This window comes from Pelodiscus sinensis, chromosome 10 (assembly GCF_049634645.1).
Source record: "Pelodiscus sinensis isolate JC-2024 chromosome 10, ASM4963464v1, whole genome shotgun sequence".
In the NCBI taxonomy this organism is placed as follows: Eukaryota; Metazoa; Chordata; order Testudines; family Trionychidae; genus Pelodiscus; species Pelodiscus sinensis.
Genome location: NC_134720.1, coordinates 3,358,251 through 3,379,620, shown reverse-complemented (window position 1 = coordinate 3,379,620; position 21,370 = coordinate 3,358,251). Strand labels below are relative to the sequence as shown.

At 60.6% G+C, this 21,370-nt stretch overlaps 1 protein-coding gene across 4 annotated transcripts in view; it reads right to left on the bottom strand.

Annotated features, from left to right (window-relative positions):
• ETV5 (ETS variant transcription factor 5) overlaps window positions 1-21,067 on the bottom strand; it is a 29,162-nt gene extending 8,095 nt beyond the window's left edge. Inside the window, exons 1-9 of one of the 4 annotated variants that reach the window (XM_075937333.1) lie at window positions 20,940-21,067; window positions 17,870-18,017; window positions 17,647-17,734; window positions 17,479-17,526; window positions 17,116-17,166; window positions 6,656-6,785; window positions 5,741-6,016; window positions 2,351-2,610; window positions 755-817 (exon numbers count right to left, since the gene is read on the bottom strand). In XM_075937333.1, the coding sequence (XP_075793448.1) occupies window positions 755-817; window positions 2,351-2,610; window positions 5,741-6,016; window positions 6,656-6,785; window positions 17,116-17,166; window positions 17,479-17,526; window positions 17,647-17,734; window positions 17,870-17,914 (961 nt within the window). In that variant the 5' untranslated portion in view covers window positions 17,915-18,017; window positions 20,940-21,067. Of the gene's footprint in view, window positions 1-754; window positions 818-2,350; window positions 2,611-3,482; window positions 3,566-5,740; window positions 6,017-6,655; window positions 6,786-17,115; window positions 17,167-17,478; window positions 17,527-17,646; window positions 17,735-17,869; window positions 18,018-18,185; window positions 18,340-20,939 lie in introns of those variants that run through there. The other 3 variants (XM_075937335.1, XM_075937334.1, XM_075937336.1) reach the window with 3 other exon arrangements.
• Window positions 21,068-21,370: the final 303 nt, after the last annotated feature.

Below are 21,370 nucleotides of genomic sequence, written 5' to 3'. Positions count from 1 at the left end.
TCGCTCACAGCTGGGATGCTCAGGTGAGGCGGCAGTTGACAGGGAGACGCGCTATTATTAGCAGCTGCACCAGGCACAGCCACCGGTACCAGCATCTAATACACTCGAGCGCGGGGCAGGAAGGAAGAACCCTGCTGCGGTACGCAGGAGCCTCAACAGTCGCCCGGAAGGATACCGAGGGCGTGCTGGGGGGCCGATGGGATCTCGAACGAACGCAGAGGGCCCGCTGCAGCTGTGCCCTGCTTCCCAGGGAGCGGCTTTGCCTGACAGCCGGGGGGGCGGGGGAGAGCGAGGGGGTAATCTTTCCAAGGACACCTTGCGCCGTGGGTGGACAGCGCTGCTGGAGGGGAGCCGGGACGCCAGGCGAGGAGATCGGAGGCACGCTAAGCTCCTCGCCCAGGCACCCAGAAGCACCGAGCGCGCTACTGGCTTCCGCCTGCCCCCCACGCGCTGCGGGACCGGACGGGAAAGTGCCCAGCCGGCAGAGCGACGGGGAGGGGGCGGGCCTTGTGCCTCTGCGGAGTGGCTCCAGCCAGCCTGGGGAAACGCCACGGGGGCAGGCCCCGGAGCCGGGGAAAGTCACGCTCACGTCGGCCTGCTTCTCAGGCCTCTCCCTCTTCTAAAGCAATGGCGGCTCGGTCACTGGAGCAGCCCCGTCGAGGGGCCCTTGTCGGGGCCCTGTGTCAGCAGCCACCACCCCCTCCGCCCCCGTCAGCGGCACCCCGGCCGGCCCCTCCGCCTCGCGCAGGCTTACCTTCCTGGCCCGCGGGGAAGTAGCCCCCTCCTCCCATGTACGCCGACTGGCAGGTAGGCACTTCTGCAAGCGAGAAACAGCCGAGTGAGCCTGCGCCGGCCCGGCTACACGCTGGCTGCAGGGCCCCGCAGAAGCAGCGTGCTGGGACCGCCCCGCCCGGCTCCCCTCCGGAAGGCAGCGGTGCGCAGGGCCGGCACGCGCGAGGGCTCAGCTCCTCTGGGCGGGAGCGGCGGCAGGACACGGGCCGCAGTACCGCCCGGAGCAGCAGGGGGCACTCACGAGGCGGCCAGAATTTGTGGCCATTCATAGGCTCTTGCAACTGCGGATCCGGAGGGCCCTTATCAACGCCCCTTGACCCATCCCACAGGGCACAGCCCCCTCGGCATCCACCCCCAGCTCTGCGCTGTGTGGGCGCAACACGAACAGGGGGAGGTACCCGCACCGAGTCCTGGCTCCTTCCTGGTTTGGAATAGGGATGCAAGCGACTAGCCCCCCAAATAGCAAAGAGTTGCCCCCCCTTGACAGAGGCAGCAAGGGGGGGGGAGCAGGAGCCGGTTCCCCCCAGCACTGTCTCTGTGGGGGGTAGGGGGGTAGGAGAGCTAACCCCACTGGGCTTATCGATTTGCCGATAGAAAATCCATCGACTAGTCGATTAGCAGATGCAACAAAATGTAACGTCCCTAGCTGGGAAAAGGTGATCCAGAGCGGACTGGTGTGGGTCCCAGGCTCCCGAGGACCCAGGTTCAAATCCGCCTTTGGAGGCATTCAGCAGGGAAAAGTCTGTTTCTTCTAACCCGTGTTAGGAGATGGTCTTAAGAGACCAAGCCCAATATTTTTTCCTCTCCCGAACAGCTCAGGGAACACGAGAAGGGAGGGAAGTTGGAAATAAACAAGAGTCCATTAAAAACGTTCGATCCCCGCCCCCCCACACATCTGCTCCATCTTGTTGCTGACGCCTGCTCTCAATCCTGCCTTTGAGAGGTCACTGTATTTTTAGGCCTAAGGCGATTAGAGGATTTTCCGCTGGGCAGCGAGGCCCTGCGGTGTCCGCAGCCCACAGAAATCGCACCGTGGGTCACCGCAGCCAGTCCCCCGGGGCCCAGGGGAAAGCTTCGCCCCAGCCCACCTCGCTCGGCCGTGCGCTCGGGGAACTTTCGCCCCTGTGCACTCGGAGGGGGGGGACAGTTGGTCTGCACGCGGCTCTGCAGCGGGCACCGGCCCGGGCAGGACTGCTGTGCGGATTAGGGGAGCTTAGATCTGGCAACATCTGTTGAGGGCCCGAGGCTTGTTCTTTCGAGACACGAAAGGACCGGCAAGAGCAGCGTGTGGGCCGTGGCTCCCCTGCGCCCGCGGCTGGCAGCTCTGACGTCACACCACGCTCGTGCGCCGTTAGCAAGGCACCTGGGAGGGATCCTGGCACAGCTGATACCCCAGCTGTTCAGGAGAGGCCTCCTCGCACCAGGGCCCAGGCCGGCTGTGTGGCTCTGTCCGGGCAGGAGGCGCTACCTTCCAGAGGGCCTCAGCAAAGCCTGGGCAGCCCCCAACCCCCAGCAGGGCCCTGGCGAACGCGGGCAGGGGCCTGGCTCCCGTACAAACCTGAGTCAATGCAGTAATCCCTGGGTTCCTGCTTAATGCCCATCGGCGACTGGTAGCCGTGCCGCGGGGGGCCGGGCAGGCCCGGGGCCCCGTGCTCGTACAGAGGGTCGGGGTACTCCTGTTTGAATCCCTGAGGCGGGTGGGGAGCGGCCGGGACTATCGGCTCAGACATCTGCCTGTGGTAGACGGGGCGACTGTCCCCAGCAAGGCCCGGCGGAGGAGGGAACGGGTGGCAGGGCTCCGACAGCTGTCTCTGAAACCTGGAGGGGAGAGAGAAGGGGGGGGTGTCACTGTACGGTGAAACCACCCATCCCCCACTCCGCTGAGGCAGCCCTGCACTATGGGGGGAGCCTGCCCCTCTCTTTATCCCACCACGTCCCTCACCCCCCGCCCCCGTTTGCAAGGCCCCAGGGACCCTCCAGGGGACAGTCATTAACCGGAGGCTCCAGGCATCACACGCGCCCAGGAGGAGACAAAAGCAGCTGCCAGGAGGGCCCGGGGGCTTTGGCCCGTGGCAGACCCAGGCAGGAGTCTTGGGGAGACGTGGGGGGAGGGGGCAGGGGCTGACCCCTCCAACATCCAGCCAGCCCCCAAGAGCGCCACTCCCCAGGCAGGGCGACGGCTCAGGAGGTCTAGTCTGTGCCACGGCTTCCCGGGCACTGCCCCATGAGCCCACCCTGTGCCAGTGCAGCTTGGCCCCTGCCTATGCCTGGCTGCTCAGTGAGCCACCGCCACAGGGCTGGGGACCGCGCGGGGCCCCCCCCGTCTCTCAGGGACGTCGGCCATCTTTGTGAGTGGGGCATTCGCAGTAGGTCAGTTTGGTCCTTCTCAGTAGGGCTGCTGGCCCCCACGTGCCAGCCCCTGGTCAGCTGGGTGCTGCCTGCCTGGAGGCAATTCCCACCGACGTGGCTCCGGCACCCACGGCCCACGTGGCTGTGACCTGGCATTTGAGCAGGCGAGCGAGATGGGGACCTGCCTCCCGAGCCCCAGCCCTGCCCCTTGTGGAGTTAGAGAGCCCCCCGAACAGGGGAGAGACCTTCCCCCCGGATCCTCTCCCCACACGCGGGCTAAGAAGCCACTGAAAGCTGCCAGGTGGGTGACGGCGGGGAGCCCGAGTTACCACTGGCTGGACCTGGTAGGGGGTACGCCAGGCAGGGGAGGAGAAAAGCATCTTTCCCCAGCTGCGATGCTCCAGAGGCCGAGCGCCGGGACTTGGGATAGATGCAGACAGCAGCCCGGCCTGGCCCCTTCCCCATATATCGCCTCTCCGCTCCGCAGCACCTTGAAAGGCCACGGCGACCGATCAGTGCCTTTCCCAAGCACCCAGGTCCCGTAACCGGAGCCCTTGCAGCTGCCGGGCCTGGATTACTCCACTTCCGACGGGCACCCCCCTAACCTTTCAGCCTGAAACCCTAGCCCCGCGCTGGTATGGCTTCTGCAGGAAGAGGCACTTCCGGATGGGCGCAAGCCAAGAGCCCCGGCATAGCTGGCCGGTCGTCTGGAGCGCACTGCCCTGCGGGCGGCAGGCCAGCGCCGTTCACGAGGACTGTGGGGAGGGGGGAGCAGAGAGACGGGAGCAGAGCTCTCCAGGGCGGTGGGCTCCGCGCGCGAAGCCCCGTGTTGACGGCCGTTCCTATGGTTTCCACTTGGGCAGATTAGCCAAGCATTTCGCAGCTCCTCCGGCTCAGAATAAAACCCGGCGCCCTGACCTTCGTTTGGCGACCTCCCCTGCCCGCCCGGCCTGCCCCTCCGTGGGACCACGCAGCCGGGGCAGCCAGCCGAGCGCCTGGCGACGGAGGTAGCTGCCCCCCTCGCTTTTCCCTCCCCCATCACATGCGTGGGGGGCAGCTACCTCAGGCGAAGGCACACGGGGGGTGCAGACTTCCTGCCCCCGAGCGAAGCACAAGGCCCAGCGAGGCCTTTAAAGCCGTCTCGGGAGCAGCTCCCGCATAAGCGAAGGGACACGAGCAAACTGCTAGAACCGAAAGGATTTTGTGGCAGCCGGTCTGACTGCAGATATATCCCCCAGCGCTCGCCCCGGGGAAGCGGGGTGCGGGGCTCCACAGAGAAGGCTCGGACACACAGCAAGGGGAAGGCTTCCAAGCCACCAGGGGCCAAGGAGGGTCAAACGTCAAGTGACTTCCACACAGGAGGGAGCGAGCCCATCTCCACAGACAGGAGCAGGTGGTACGGCCTGGGGTGCTGGAGAACTGGGTGAAGGGGAGACCATGGGGGGGGGGGGGTTGCCTTGTTCTGCAGAACAGACAGGCGCTCCTAACAAGTCAGCCACACACACAAGCCATCCGCCTGGCTCGTGCAGGGAGGCGTCGCACGGTCCGCATGCCAGGTAGTCATCCGGCTTGAGTTAGGCGCGGGCCCTTCAGAGAACGGGGCGTAGTCCGTCAAGATACAGAATGGGCAAGGGGGTCACAAGCAGCGTTCCCTGTAAGCTGAGCACTTGGGCGGCCACCCAGGAGAGATTCAAATGCCGCCCAGCTGATGAGCACAGTGCCCAGAACTGGCAGCATGCGTTTCTACTGGTGGTGCACATCCACACATGATTCGGTGCACATAACAAAATTGATTCCACACCAGGATGGAAAAAAATCTCGGGGGGGAACATTGGTCACGATGCCGAAAGCGTATCTACAGATATGCGAGGCACGTTCTAAAGAGGAGAATCATCTAAAGCCATTAGTAAGTGAAGACAGACGCAACGTGGGAACGGCCGGCCGACAGTTTGAGAAAATCTCTTCCATTCCCACCCAGGCTCTTTGTGGTCCAAAGACCTGGCTGCTCCGCTTCCTAAGTCAAGTTAGCTGATGAGTCCCAGCCCGAGGACTGGCTGGCTAAGTTCTGCCACAACACTCCCAGCGGGCCACAATCCGTTCATTTATTGTAGCATCCGTCTACAGAGCAAACCGGCCAAGCCAACAGCTCCTCCCTGGAGGAAGCCTCTCAACAGGGTGGGAAGGGCAGTGCTACCAAGGCCAATGCCCTCTCTCTTTGGGGCACGGCCCAGCCCGTCTCCAAGGCTGCCGACCGGTGTCTTTTCAGAGCGAAAAAGCCGCGGCGAGCCCCAGCCGTTGGAGGGTGCTGCGGCAAAGGAAGCTTTCAATATTAATGCTGATCATTTCGGCAACAGAGCAAAGCGCTGGGAGAGGAGCCCTCTGGCCAGGGATCCAAGACAGAGCGGGGAGAGGGCTCTGGAGAGCAACGCCCCATAGAAAACTATTCCCCCACTAAGTCCTCCAAACACGCCATGCGGGGCCTGAGCCGCACGGGTCCTCTCGGCTAGGGGCGTCGACAGCATCACTGAGCATGCTCCGCACGAGCCACGCAGCAAACCCAACCCCACCCCGCCACACGAGCAAAGCTAACGCTGCTTACCTGTGCTCCGGTGGATACTGGTGTTCGGGCATCATCTTTGGCATGTGCATGGGCTGATGCGGTGGCCGGGGCATGACGAAGGTTTGCTGCCGGGGCTCCTGCAGAGCGTGCGGGGCAGGTGGAGGAGCCCCCCGCAGCGGGCCTGCGGGGGCCACATGGGCCGAGGCCTGCGCTGCCGCCGGGGGAGGGAGGGAGGAACCCGGCTGGGCAGGAGACACGGGGGTGGCCGGTGGGGTTAATGGCTTGAACCCAGCTGGGGGCTTCCTGTCGTAGGCACTGCGTGGAGAAGATGGAGAAGCAGTGAGCGCAGTCTGACCACGGCTGCTTGGACCCCCCTGGTCTGTCTGCATTTCTGGGGCCGCCCGATCGCCGGCGGGCCTTTGGGCTTGCCGCGAGCCGGCAGCTGGACCGACCTCGGCCCTGTCACGCCGACAGTGAACACACAGCTGAGCATCGGCAGTGCCCACGAGCAGTCGGACGGCGCTTGGAGGCAGCCGTGCCGCGTTCATTTCCTGCCCCTACACGCAGTGCTAGCCAGGATCCCTGCAGCCCTCCGGATGGCCGAACGTCAACGTACACGGGCCCTCCAAAACCAACTTCTCCCACAACCAAACCCTAACGCGCAGGAGTATTTAGGGCCGTTTTCCCAGCTTCCACCGGCCGCGGTGATGGAAACATCCAGAAGTTGGCTGTTCTGTGCAGCCAGGCGTTGCTCACCCTTCTCTGGCTCTGGAGCGCCATTAGGAAGACGCTTGCTCTCCAAGCGAGCGCGCTTTCCCATCTCCCCACCGGCGAGGGGTTTTCATGAACTCGGGGCAGGCGGGAACATCTGTATCAAACAGACTGCCCATGCCTCCCGGGCCCCACAACACCCCCCACTGTCTGCTCCCCGGGGGCGAGCCCAGAGCTACCTACCAATAGGTGTAGAGGCACTTGTCTCCATAGGTAGCACAGAGAGCCTGTTCGCGGCTGCAGGACGGCGGCTCGGAGGAAGGGCTATGGAGCTCCCGCTTGATCTTGGTCGGAGGCGGGGCGTGGAGGACCACTGAAATCAGAAGCGGGAAGGAAGTGATTAACACGCACCGCAGCTTCGCGTGCGCCCTACTTGGGCCGGCGTGGATTTCAGCGCGTGCCGAGCCAGGCGGGAGAAGGAAGCGGACGGATACGTTCAGTACTTAGCTGCACACGTTAGTTCCCGCGCAACACAATACTTCCCCATCAGGGAGTCCTAGCTCATCGCATTCCAACGGAGGCACCTTTACGTTTCAAACCGGACATTTCAGGCCCTATTCTGGGACAGGGAGACGCGCTCACCGGGTCCCGCTGGGGAGGCCGGGCATACGGCAGGGCAGCCGGCCAAGCGGGAATACATGGACCCAATGGAGTTTTGGGCAGGCCTGTCGGATTGTTCCAGCACATCCTCGGAAGTCAGGAGCTTCCGGCCGGAGGACAGCCGCCCAGGAGGGCCAAGGACCAATGCTCCGTTTCCCGCACAGAAGCGTTCCCAGTGAAGTGGCTGGGATAGCAGGGGATTCTAGGAACGGCAGCACCTTCTTGCTCAGCGCGAAGCAGCCAGCTGCAAAGCGCGATCTGGTTGTGCACTGGGGCCGGAGGAGATGGGCAGGGTTTATTCCCTAGCATAGAGCCGGTATCTCCCCCTGTGTGTGTGTGTGTGTGGGGGGGGGAACCCTTAATAGGAGACCGGCCGAATTCCCCCAGCTCTTCGCAATAATCCTGCAAGAGCTGGCGGAGCCCAGCGGCTCCCCACGCTGCGGAAAACGCTGCGACTTTTCCCTCTCTGCACCACTGAGATGCCACCTGTGGAACAAGAGAGGGGCCTGACCCCTCAGCAGCCCCCAGTGGCATGCCCTGGATGGCCACCGGCTCAGGATGGACAGGCCGGGCCGAGGCCCTCCGGCCGGCGTGAGGCAGGAGCTTGGGCCTGGTTTCCACGGAGCCCTCCCGGCCTCGGCAGCTACGCCAAGCCTGCTGAGATGCCTCTGGGCTTTAACAGGAAGTGGGCCGCTCCCTGGGTGCCAGCCAGTCTGAGCCCCGCACACAACAAACGTGGAGACTGAGGCCCGTCGGGGCTACACGGTTACGTCGACCCAGCCACGTCGCTCAGGAGCGATAAATCCACCCAAGCTACCCCGGGCGCGGGCAGGGTGACTGGCTCTGACGAGTTGCTCACAGCAATGCCAGTTAGATCTGCTCTAGGAAGAAGTAACTTTGCTGCGAATCCCGCTCTCGCTGGCTCCCACCACTAGGCCGTACTGCCCCAGCAGGAGTCCACGCAGAACCTCTCTTTGGGGGGAGGGATAGCTCAGCGGTTTGAGCATTGGCCTGCTAAACCCAGGATTGTGAGTTCAATCCTTGAGAGGGGCTATTTCGGGATCTGGGGCAAATCTGTCAGGGATGGTCCTTGGTCCTGCTGGGAAGGCAGGGGACTGGACTCAATGACCTTTCAAGGTCCCTTCCAGCTCTAGGAGATAGGCAATCGCCATTCATTTCTCTGGTCGGGCAGCAGCTGCAGTCCTGCACCGTCGGGGACCCCATGGCTGCTCCAGCGTGGGAGCATTGACAAGGAGACATTCCTGGACCGGCGGTGGGAGCAGAGCCCCCAGATGGGGCACCAGCGGCTGAGGTCGGGAGCAGAGTTGAGTTCGTGAGGGGGTGGCGGGGGAGGCTGAAGGTTAACTGGGTAACCAGTAAGCACGTACCTGTCCGGCATGCGTCTGGCTAACCCAACCCTGCCCCACCCCAGCATGCCACCGCCCACAAACCATGGATCCGGTTAACGATCCCGGACGGTTCGTACATCCCTCACGACAGTCCCCAGGACGCCAGGCTGCAGCATTAGGCAGTATTTGTATAAGTGGATATTTGTCACCACACCCTAATTTGGATTCAAAGTTTAATCAGGAGCCCTCGGAGCAACACGGAAAGATGCCCAGCTGCTCCGGCGCGAGGACAGGAAGACTCAGCCCTGAACGGAGGCCGAGGATACGGGCAACACCTTTTACCAGGCAGCTTTGCCTCGCAGACAACCCCCCACTCAAACGCCTCCTCCCCAGAGCCAGCTGCAAACCAAGCCGCAGAGCCCAACGTCGAGCGGATTTTACAGCAAGGAAGCGTTCCCTCCAAAAGCGAGCAGCGCACCGACCCCCAGATGCCTTGTCCCGGGAACACCCTGGCAGAAGGACCGCGGAGGATGCTCGGAAGCGGTGGAGCTAAGCAAGCCGGAAAGGCGCACCTGTTGGCCAAGGACAGGCCTGCTCAAAACTTGGGGCAACCACGTTCTGAAGCAGCCCAGATGGGCGGCTCCGGTCTGATCTCCCCGGGGTTCGAAAGGCAGGCGAGGCTAACAGGCGAGCAGGCTGGCGAGACCTGCCCCTGGGGTCGGGCCGCTGAGCCGCCCCCTGGATTTCACCTGGCTCGTTTCCGCTATAAAACCCACGCGTGGCCCTTTGGCGCCTGGGAAACTCACACAAGTATACGCAGTGGCACGAGCTTTCGTGGGCAACAGCCACGGGGGTCAGGCTTCCGGATGCGGTGGCCGTGACAGCCCAGCGAGGGGGACCCAGCCATGGGCAGGCATCTCCCGGCTCTCTGGCACGGGGTGACCTTGGGTCCTGCTCAGTTATCTGATGCCGACGGCTCCTCTGGGACGGCTTTAGGTGACATCCGAGCAGGCGGCAGTCGGGGAGCCGAACGGGGGCGGGAACATGCCCAGCTTGGGCTCCGATAGCTCCGGGCCCATCTGAGTTCTGCTTTCCCGCAGCAGTTACATTTGCTGCTGGGTATCTTGCCTCTCCAGGAGAGGCAGAAGCAGCCGCATCGGCTGGCGTCTTCAGGCCTGCGCCAGCTCTGGCGGCCGGAGGCGCTGCACAAGACGCTGGAGCAAAGCCAGTTCTTTTCACAGGACTCTCCCTCCCCGCTGTGCTTGGTCAGCCGCTATCGGTCCTGTTTCGGCCCGGGTCTGGTCTGCTGGGGAGGGCTGGGCAACTCCCCTCTGATCCGACTTCAAGGCCCCGAGCTGGGATGCCGTATCCCCCCTCTCCCGGCTGATAAAACCCCAGCTTGCGCGAATTGCGCCGAGACGCCGGCGGGCACCTAACCACGCTCCCCTACGTTCAAGGAGCTGTCCCCAAAAACAGTGACCAGCAAGAGCTCCACGCAATCCTGTTCTGGCCTCGGACCTGCCTCCTCCCATGCCCGGGCTGGGCTTTGCCCCCCTCCCTCCTTCCCAATGACAGGATCCCAGCAGACCGGGAGGTCCCAGGCCGGATCGCCTAGCAGCATGGATGGGCCGTCGGAGAGCAAGGCGCAGGAACTCTCCAGTCCAGGCGGAACCTCTCCAGTCCGGCAACATCCGTGGCCTGGCGCGGTTTGAGTCAGCCCAATGTCCACATTTCATGGGGGTGGACATTCCTCCATCCCAAAAAGTTGGCTTCAGCCCCCAGGCCTGGCTCTCGGAGCTCTGTGCTGTTGGTTAGCGCCAGTTTACCCCGGGATGTCCTCCAAGAGCCCAGCAAGCGGTGGCTGTGCTGGCAATGCTGCTAGGCACTCCTGACCTCCGTGGTCTGGCAAATTCTCCGGTTCGGCACCGGGCAGGTCCCAAGGGTGCCGGACTAGAGAGGTTCAACCTGCGGCGGATGGCAGAGCACAGCCAGGCCTTGGCGCCCAGGGAAGAACCGAGAGGCCCCCCCACCTCCTCTCTGAGTGCGCCCCAGCAGCCAGGAGTCGGGGGCAGGCAGCAGGCAAGCGCTGGAGGCCATGCAACTGCACAGGGGGAGGACCAGGAGTCCCATTTTTCTAGTAGACTGCAGGCACAGCAACCCTCCCCCCCACTTGCACAGCAGTTGTGACAAATCCAACCTCCCTCCCTCCCCGGCCGATCGCTGGCCGTCTGAACGGGCACTTGGCTTTGGGGGAACACTGGCAGTGAAGGGAGACAGCTCACGACGGGGGGAGAAAACCCCCACGCCCCCGAGTCATTCAAAGGACAGTGCCCCTTGAAAACCTCAGCCAGATCCCGCTGCCCCCGGCCGGCTCACAGAGCCCGGCCACTATATATAATTTTTTAAACCAACTAATAAATGCTTAGCCTATTTAATGTCTAAAAGCAGCCGCACTAGGCAAGCGCGGACGTCAGAGGGCTTTACCCAGCAATGGCTGAACAAGACAGCCGGGCTTAAACAGCGGCGGAGCATTAACTCCAGGCGTCCGACACATCCCACGGGCACCAGGACCAGCCCCCCGCAGTGCATCGTGGGCCAGTGCCCCATCACGGAACCCCCTGGGCTCAGCTGGTACTGGTGAGGCTTCGCAGCGCAGCTCTCCAGTTCGCCCTCAGGCCGGGAGAGGCGGAGGCAGCTCCAGGCTTAGCTAATTAAGCTGGTCTTAAAAAACACACCACACCACACAACACATTCCCCGAGATCTGTGGGGTTTGCTTGGGCAGCCCCCTGAATGCCAGGCAGAGTAGATTCAAGGAGCCCCATTTCTCTCACCCCACGGGCCAAGGGGCTGTCCTCTGGCATATCTAGGGTTAATCCCCTCCCTCGGCGCAAGGGCCCATCACCCCTAGAGGCCTGGGCTTGCTGAGCAGCCGGGAAGCCAAAGGAAACGAATTTTGGAGGCGCTCCAGCTGCCCATCACGGGCCTGTTTCTCTTCGGCAGCCTCTGTGTTCTCGGGAGCGGGCTGTTTTTCCGCCAGCACAACAATGGGGCCTGGTTATTCATTGAAAAAGTCTGCAAGCGGGCACCGCCCTCCATTCACGACCAATTTGGAACGCTCCATTCATTCAGAGACCCAAAAAAAGCCCCAAAACCCAGCCCGCTCCCTCCCGCTCGGCGCTACCATTCAAGAAAAGGGAAACGACACTTAAGAGCATAACAGAGACCAGCTGTGCCCACAGAGGAGCCTGCGCACCGCACGACATTTACATAAGGAATCCAAGCACCCGGCCCTCAGCGTCTCGCTCCAACCCGGCCGGATTGCGCAACGAGGGCCGGAAACGGCGGTCGGCTGCAGGGGACAGCGAGAAAGTTAAAGGCAGGCTGCTGAGTCCCACACAGAGCGGCTGCGTGCCAAAGCCTGGGCAAGATCCCCCTGCCTCCGGCCACACCTCCGCACCCTTGCTTTGGGGAGCAAATCGAAGCAGTGGCAACCCCCCGATCGCCCCGGCATGTCGGGGGGAGCCAGCCCAACAGGGCAGCTTGGCTGGGGTGGGTGGGAAAAGCTCCAGAGCAGGGAAGGAGCGCAGAGGTCTCAAAAGCAGCAAGAGAACATCCGTGCAGGCGTGCAACCTTGTCAGTCTCCCGCTCAGCCCTAGAAGTAGAAGCGAACCGTCCAACTCCAGCGCGGCTCAGCACACGCCTCTCGCCCCGGCGCTGTGGGGGTGCAGCCCCGCGACGTGCGCACGTCTCACCTGGCCAGGTGAGCGACCGCCCCTTCCACGTTCTGCTGCACCCTGGGAGCAGCAACCCTCTAGGAGCCACTGGTGAAAAGAACCCACCTGCCTGCCCAGCCGGGGGTTCACGACGGCGGTTTCTTACCACCCGATGGTGCGTTCCACGATTCACACCTGAGCCCCCCCGCCCCCGTTCTATTGAACCCACATTGCCAGCCGGCCAGAGTACCCAGCACTAGAGACGTCCCCTTCGATTCTTGAAAAAAAACTCTAAACTTTGCCCCTGTCCTGCCCCCGTTCCCTAGCTCACTACAGCCTCCCGGGACCCTCGCACGGGGAGGGGGGGGTGAGTTGCTGTCGGAAAGGGAAAGAAATGGAGGTCGCCAACTATGTCCCGGACTGGTCTTTGCAGAGGGGGCCAACTATCCTAGGGGCTCTCAACCTTTCCCACACTGCAGGGGGGAGGGATGGGGCCTTAAAGACGGGGTGAATGGAGTTACAAACCCCCGAGGCCCTAAAATAAATTCTATAAATGACTCAGGGCAAGAATCCCAACCCAGCCCCGAGAGCGGATCCCATCTTGTCCCTCGGAGGAGGAGAATGAACGACACTTTTCAAGCTCTAATTGAAGCCTTCAGCTCGCCCACATTTCTCATCAGCCTCGGGCTTTGATTTTCTCGCTTGTAGAAGCCGGATCTGGCCCGGGGGGGGGGGGGGGAGCAGAGTTAGGGTGAGCCATTCACAAGCAAGTTCAAGGGTACAGTCTTAGTCTAACCCTTCCCCCCCTCCCCTGCAGTATAACACCCCCAACGCCTGTCTCCGCTGCACTGACTTGGAAGGGATGCTCGGGACCCCAGTTTCGGCCCAGATCTCGATTCGGCAGAAAGAAGCTCCGAGAAGGGCCACTGAACAGGCGGATGTTCCTGGCTGGTTGTGCAGCTACCCCACGAAGGCAGTGAGCGCCGGTTAATAGGACCGGTCCGCTCCACTGGTTTCAGCTCTCCCAGCGGAGAGCAATGCAAGGCCAAACCATCCGGCACCCCGGCGCTCCCTTGGTTTGCTGGCACGTTTCACGGCTGTGGCTGATACCAGCAGGGCGCCGACACGCAGGGCCGGGGCTGCCGGAGGACACACGGCACGCCGCAGAACACCAGCTTTCGAGGTTTTAACCACAAACCCCTCTCTCCTCTGAAGCGAAAGCAATGTGACTTCATTCGCTGTCATGGCGGAAGGAGCCCCTGGGGCCGGAGGGGAGTTTGCACACGAAAATCACGGATGCTTGACAGAGCACCACCAGCGTAACAGCCTGTTAGACGGGGTGGAGCCCGCACGGCAGATCCCCGTGCGCATCCATGAAAGCAACGCCACAGGGAACAGCCCTTAGGACCAGGGCCTACCCATCCAACGGGCCTGAACGGCCAGCGGTCACGGAGCCTGGAGTCCCACCTCTCCATCCTGGGCGCTGGGCGCATCCACCTCCGGCCATTGCTGGGAGATCAATGTGGCACCTATAACCGGGAGAAGAGCTCGGGGAAAAGACCATTTGGCCTTTGATGCCCGAGAGGAACCTTAGACCAGGCCCCCCGATCCCCAGCAGAGCGAAGGAGAATTTCTCCTGACCCCTAGACTAGGACACAGCTCGGCCTGGCAGACTTCCACTATAAATCCTGCAATTTCCACAGTGTTCATTGTAAAGCCTTTTCCCAACAGAATGATTTAAACGTTGTCAAGTGGGCAAAATTAGGGTTTTTAGTTTCACGGGGCGGGAAGTGATTTGGGGGTGAGAATATTTCAAGACAGTAAACACCGATTCCAACGGGGGTGTTTTACAGCCACATGCAAACTTGTCCCATCTCAAAACATACGAAAAAAATATCCTTAAAAAAAAATCAAACAAGGTCTCAAGCAGCGTTTCTCTCCCAGTGCCTCTCCGCCAGGGCCGGCATTAGGCTCAGTGCCTAGGGCCCACGATACTTTTAGGGGCCCACAAACATGTTTTAATTTCTTTTAAAAACAGAAGAAAAAAAATGAACTTTTAGGGTCGAAGAAAATGTTTTCATTGTTTTCCTCACATCAGAAAAAAATGAAACTTCTAGGGCCCATGAAAATCTATTCAATTTTGCCTCAAACAGAAAAAAAAGTTGAAGTTATATCAAAAATAATTTTTAATTTTTTTTTGAATGGAGGAAGGGGACCACGAAGACAGAAGTGTCTAAGGCCTACGAAAGTCACAATGCGGCTCTGCTCTCCGCAACTGTTGATCCTCACCAACGGAAATAAAGAGCAGCGGGTGAGTTTGGAAAAAAAAAAAAGGAATCGAGGTGTACCCACAGCGGCCAGTTCTAAAGTGAAACCATTCCGCGCCTCGGTGCAGCCCACGGTGCTGTGGCCTGGCCTCCCGTCAGGCTAGAGAACTCCAGCTTGCGGGGGGAGGAGAGCTCACCGAAAAGAGGTGAAATTAACAGCAAAAACGGGTAACAGCTTCCCTCCCCGGAGCCGCCTCCGCTGGGGCAGGCGAGGGGCGACGGAGAGAGCGAGCGAAGGCGTAACCCAGCCACGGAAGGGCGCCCGCTGCCACGGAAGGGTCACTACGGCACGTTCTGTGCCCCGGAGAGGCAGCTGTGCAACCGGAGAAGACCCCCGGCATTCCGGTGGCGGCGGCGGGGCGGCTCCTCCCCCAGCGGATAGCGAGAGGATTACCTCACGCCAGCGCATACGAGCGGGATGAAGCCAAACCGACCACACCCAAAGCCCGGCCAGTTCAGGACAGCAAGCCCCTCCCCCAGGTTAACGCCCCCGCCCGTCTCCGCAAGAGCAAACAAGCACCCACGTGTCCTGTGTGTGGACGCCACGTAGCAACAGGCCTAGGAACCTCACCAGTCTCTGTCCGCGGCGTGCGTGTGCTCTCCGCACGCCCCTTTGTGCTGCTGGGCCGTTCGGCCGGCAAAAGGGAAGCTGCTGGGGGCAAGGCCGCCCTCCAGCCCCAAGGAGGCTGCAAGTGGGGGCAGTTCAGGCCCCCCCACGATCCGGGGCACCACGTAATTCGTGCATCCCCCTTTACAGGCCGGCAGCTACTCGGCGTTAGCCCCCCACGCCAGCCTCCTTTTGTGGCAAGTCCTGGAAGTTCCTCGAGCCACTGTCTAACCAAGGACACGGCCCCCATATGCCTCACTCCCCGCCAGCACCATTAGGAGAGGGCTGCGTTTCCTCCCTCTCTCTAGCCAGTGGTGGAGAGAGGGAGAAGGCTGCCAAGAAGCCGACACTGGCTACTCCCAGCCTTGCCAGAGAGCCCCCCCATCTCACTCCTCCCTCGAGGGGCAGCTCGAGCGGTTCTGAAGCCCCTGGCCCAGGAGGCCTGGAAGCACCCCAGGACAGGCTCCCAAATGCTGCTTGGACCCCTCCGCCCCCCCCACGCTTATCTAACTCCTCCAGACCTCTCCCTTCAACTCACACTTCGGCTCCACAGCAGCCAGCTGCCCGGTGCAGGCCCCGGGTTTCCCCAGGCAAGACGGCGGTGGCACCGCAACCACGTACAGCCCCCCCCGCCTTCCTCTTCCCCCTCTGCCTCAGGCGCTCTAGGTCCCCAGGGCGGGAGGAGGAAGTGCCTTAGCCTTAAGAAAAATTCCGCAGAGCCGGTGGGCACCGCTACGCCATAAAACCGAGATGTGGATTTGCCTGCACGAAGCTCATTTCAGGTTCCATGGAACCCCCCTTTGCTCCATCCTCTTCTGCAGGGACAGGACGCAGTTTAACGACCCGAGCCTCTTCGACCCACAAGCGCACGTCCCCCTGCTCGCGCCACAGCCCCCAGGAGCGGCCCTTTGGGCTCTCGCTATACTCCTCCGGCTCCAAGGCACAAGGCTGCCGAGAGGCCCCGACAGAGTCTCTCCCCAAGAGAGCCCCCCTCCCACACCCACACGGCAGTTTGAACTGCCCCGGGCAAGAACCGGGCTGGAATGTCAACCGCGACCTGTGTGCCCGACTCCCGGCTGCCTTTCATCGCGAGGCAGCCGAACCCCTGGCCGGCGGGAGCCGCGGCGTGGCAAGCTGCCCGCTCCCTCCCAAGCAATCACAGAGCGGTAATTAACGTGCATTTGCGCCAGCCTGCGATCCCGGGCGGCGTGCTGTGACAAAGTCGAAGCAAAGAATCTGTTCGACCGCAGGCTACGCTCGATTCGGTAGCAGGATGACTTAGCACAAAGGCCTATTAATAAAACACCCTGGCGGTATTTATGTTTGCAGCTAACAATCCAGGAACATCCTACTTTGATTTGGCCTCTGATGCCAGCCCGGCTGGTCCAAAACACACCCCGAGAGGTTATACAGACCAGCCGTTTGCTGCACAGAAAAGGGGGGAAAAATATAGGTGCTCTAACGGGCTCAGGTGTTATCTATCAGGCGCGGTGAGTAAGGAACAATTCCCGCTCTGATGTAATTCACCAGGGACTGCATTTTCATCAATCGTCTCTTCAACATGTCTGCTTGCCAGTGACTAATGCACACTGCTCGAGTTTCACCAGTCAGCTTTGCCCTTGACCATCTCCCTAAGCTACAACTCGGGAAGTGCGGTGGCTGTCAAGGCCGCCCCAGAGACACTAGCGAGCCAAGAAGCGCTGCACCTGCGTTCCTCCCGGAGTGAGCCTCAAAGCTATTGTGCGACAGGCAGCGAGTGGGTGTACAAGAGAACCCCAGAGATCTAAGGTCCCAGTGCTACACTATCTTCACACAGCTGCGTAGTCAAGTCAGGGGGCTTAGACACACAGCCCCGCCTCGGCTCCAGGAGCCAACGCCATGCAAGCCCGCATGCGACCTTCCTCGAAAGCCTGGCCCATGACAAGCGCGCGCAGAAAAACAGTGGCACGGCGATACGGGAGGGAACAGCGGCGTGGCATTTTGCAGAACATTCACTTCCATCAGCGAATCAACGCATTTCCCAGCAAAACCCACAGAGTTACTCACAGTTATCGGACGGAAAATCCGGGACAAATTGTTCATCGTCAGGAACTTGGGCTGGAAAAGAAAGACGCGGCTGTCAGAGGCGCGAGTTGCTCCAAAGACACACCCATTAGAACAGGGGCGGGGAGCCTTGTTTGAGTTGGGGGCCGGTGACCCACAGAAATCAGCCGGGGACCACACACACAGCCATGGGCGGATAGTGGGGGACTGGAGCATCAACACAGGCTCCCCAATGTTGGGGGGCGCCCTGAGCCTCGGGGGCCAGATCCAGACAAGCTGAGGGCCGCATCTGGACCCCGGGCCTGAAGTTCCCCACCCCTGCATTAGAAAGTGCTATATGGAATGAGGGCCGAGATGAAGACTTACCTTCAGCTAACCATGCCTCCTGAAGTTGGCTGAGATCTTGGAACAGCTCTGAAACAGAATAAAAGGATTGTGTAGGACAGCTCCAGAAAGATTCCACTCGTACGAAGCAAAAAGGCAGTAGCCACAACTTCAACTGAATCTCAGTGAAGAGCAGGACACGTAGCTAACCTTCTGAATCATGCGCCAGATCCGTGTCCAAAAACTTCCTTTTTCTATCCGTCACTGGCCGGCCTCGACACTCCTCCGGGCAGGGCTGCTGAAAGAGAGAGCGTGTATTTCCATGAAGGACACGGCCAGCGTACGGCAGACAGCCCCTACTAGCCAAAGGCAGGAAACCTCATGGCAGGAGAGATGAAACACAACAAGGACGCGCGAGGCAAACAGGACTTACCCCTGGGACCATGAAAGGGACTTGCTGATCATAGAAGCCGTCCATGGTGCTTCCGATCTCTTTAGTATCCCCTTGAATGTTTTCAGCATGGAAGCCAAGTCCAGAGAAGGAGGCGTTTCTTCAAGTTGCTGCTCTGGCGGATCGAACGCTGAGGAACAAAAAAGATGCAAAGCATCAAGATCCGCCTTTAAGCCTGCCCAGACTTCCCTGTCTCTAATGGCATGGAATGAACCCTGCCTGCGAGCTTTAAAGATTAACTGCTGGGCTCAATTAACACACACACAAACACGCTATGTTTAAAGACTAATCCATTTACTCTCTGATATTTTCTCCCCTTGCCAATTAACTTGCTATGATTGATCATCTTCAGCCACAAGTTTCTCCTCTATAACTTCACTTCTAGCTGGAACAAAGAGGTCATAACCTGTGCTTTGTGATGTCACAGAGTTACCATGGAAACTGCTGTGACATCACTAATGATTGATTGCAACTGCTTAAAAGCAAGCATATGGGCCAAGGCGTGGATTACAAGCAAGCGATCAGATTGCCCAGAGTACAAATATTTTCTCTCTACATGGCTAAAAGATAGCTATAAATAGCAACACGTCCATGGAAAGTAAGTCCCAGTTTACTTAACGATATGAAAGAGCTAATCTATCAGAAGACAACAGAAAACAAAGTTTAACTCTTCTGGGTACTTCCAGGGGAAGACAATCCTTTTCTAGGAAGCATCTCAATGGAATAAAAATTATTGTTTCAAGAAAAGCACTTGCGTCTTCCTGAGCCCCTCACGGGCTGTTCGAGAAGTTAAATCCTCAATAACAAAAAGCAACTGTTTTCTACATGTTCAGTGACACCGAAGCCAACCCGAAGTGGAAAATCACTACTCCCTCGTGCTGTTGATGCAATTCTTGCCGCACCAGAAGCTGGGCTCTTGTAAATTAATCAAAGAGCAACTTTTGCTGAATTGCTTTTTGAAAACCCGGGGTAGTTGCAGTGTGAAATGGAGAGCAAAATTGTCGTGCCTCTACATTTTCAGCAGATTTTTTTTAAAGCATATGCCTTCCACTTCCCCTCTCCATAAACAGAAATAAGGAATTTAGTCGTTAAATATTCAGCACGCAGCGAAAAAAATGTACACCACAAGTTTCATAACACCTAGGAGGGGAGGGAGTTTTCCAGCTTCCACATCCAAAGAGCATTCATCGTGTCTTACAGCCTGAAGCCCGCTCTTAAAATGTCAGAGTCCTGCTCCAACACACAGCCGTGCAGGAAAGAAGGCAAAAGAGACGCCTCGAATCCAAAACTCCTTCCCAACTAGGCTTGGGCCCAGTTATTTCATAACAGCAGCATTTTTAGACCTCGTGTATTTAGCTCAGCCCCTTCCTTGCCTGTTCCCTTCTCTGTGCCCCCAAGAAAGTTTTAACACAGCCAAACAATACAATTAGCATCCCCTCCCCCACAACACAAAACTGGCCTTAGCTTTATGAATGGAAGAGGGAGCAGCAGCAGGTAGAGTGTAACTGGATCCCCAGCGCAGGGCCCCATTCACAAAACAAGGCACACACTTCCCAGCTTTCCCCATTCATGAAACGCCTTCAGATGAGCCCCCCGCCCCCACAGCCCTAGGAGAGACACTCAGCCCCCACCCCCGCGGTTTGAGGGAAGCTCAATGCTTCATTCACACAAAACCCAGCTTCATTCACAAATCGCCCACATTCGCAGAGCAGCGAGCAGCCGCGGCCAAGCTTAGCCATTTCGCCAGGCAGCCTCCAGCTACAACGGGCGGCCGCGCGCCCCTACACTCCAGCCCCATCCACCTGCGCCCGCCCCCACATGCTGTGCACCCCAAAACCTGCCACCCCGAAAACCTTATAGCCACCACCTGCACACCCGCGAACCCTCGTGTACTGCAAACACGCGAACCCCAGGCTCCCCCAAATCTACCTCTAGTGCCCCATCGTACCCCCAGCTCCAGCCTCCTGCGCCCCCGCCTGCACCCCCAAACCTTGCGTGCTTTTTCTAGCGCTCCCAAACCTCGTGCCCCCTGCATTCCCACCCTCTGCATCCCCATCCCTGCGCGCCCCCCGCCTACACCCCAACCCCGTGCACCTTCCTCGGCACTAGCACCTCCCCCCGCACCCCCTCTGCACTCCAACCCCCGTGTGCCTTTTCTGGCACCAGTACTCCTGCAGACTCCCCTCTGCACCCCATGCCCCCTTCTGCACCCCAACCCCCGTGCGTCTTTTCCGGAACCAGCACCCCTCGCACCCCCATCCCCTCTTCTGCACCCCAACCCCCGTGAGCCTTTTCCGGCACCAGCACCCCCCGCACCCCATCCCCGCTTCTGCACCCCAACTCCCGTGAGCCTTTTCCGGCACCAGCACCCCCCGCACCCCCATCCCCGCTTCTGCACCCCAACCCCCGTGCGCCTTCTCCGGCACCAGCACCCCCCGCACCCCTCTCTGCACCCCACCCCCGCTTCTGCACCCCAACCCCCATGTGCCTTCTCCGGCACCAGCACCCCCTCTGCACCCCCATTTCCCCCTTCTGCACCCCAACCCCCATGCGCCTTCTCCAGCACCAGCACCCCCTCTGCACCCCCATCCCCGCTTCTGCACCCCAATCCCCATGCACCTTCTCCGGCACCAGCACCCCCTCTGCACCCCCTGCACCCCCATCCCCGCTTCTACACCCCAACCCCCGTGCGCCTTCTCCAGCACCAGCACCCCCTCTGCACCCCCATCCCCGCTTCTACACCCCAACCCCCGTGCGCCTTCTCCAGCACCAGCACCCCCTCTGCACCCCCATCCCCGCTTCTACACCCCAATCCCCATGCACCTTCTCCGGCACCAGCACCCCCTCTGCACCCCCTGCACCCCCATCCCCGCTTCTACACCCCAATCCCCATGTGCCTTCTCCGGCACCAGCACCCCCTCTGCACCCCCCTGCACCCCATCCCCGCTTCTGCACCCCAATCCCCGTGCGCCTTCTCCGGCACCTGCCCGCCGCGCCCCGCCTGCACCCCTCCCTCGGGAATGGCTGCGGCCGCGCCCCGGCCCGCGCTCACCGAGTCCCGCAGCCCCTCGCCGCCGCCGCCGCCGCGGAATCGCTCGCAGCCAGAGTCTTTGGGCTGCCAGAACCCGAGCGGCCTCCTGAGCCCGCCCCCTCCTGTTCCTATTGGCCCACAGACCCTCCAGCAGCCGTCAATCACTGCTTGTTTACCCTTTCAGCCGCCCAATAGCGCGCGCCGCTGCAATGCCTCCCGTGCTGATTGGTCCCAGCGGCCCATCGGCGTGTTCTGCACCCGCCTCCTCCCAGTACTAATATCCATAATGTGGTCTTCGGGGAGCGCCAGCCAATCGGCGCGACCTGATTTGCATAATCACGGAGAGAACGTTTTTCATTCATAAAAAAACGCGTCCTGAGGGGGAGGCCGAGCGAAGGAAGGATTTAAAGGGACAGCGCCCCGCCGAGACACCACCAGATGGTCGTTAGGCT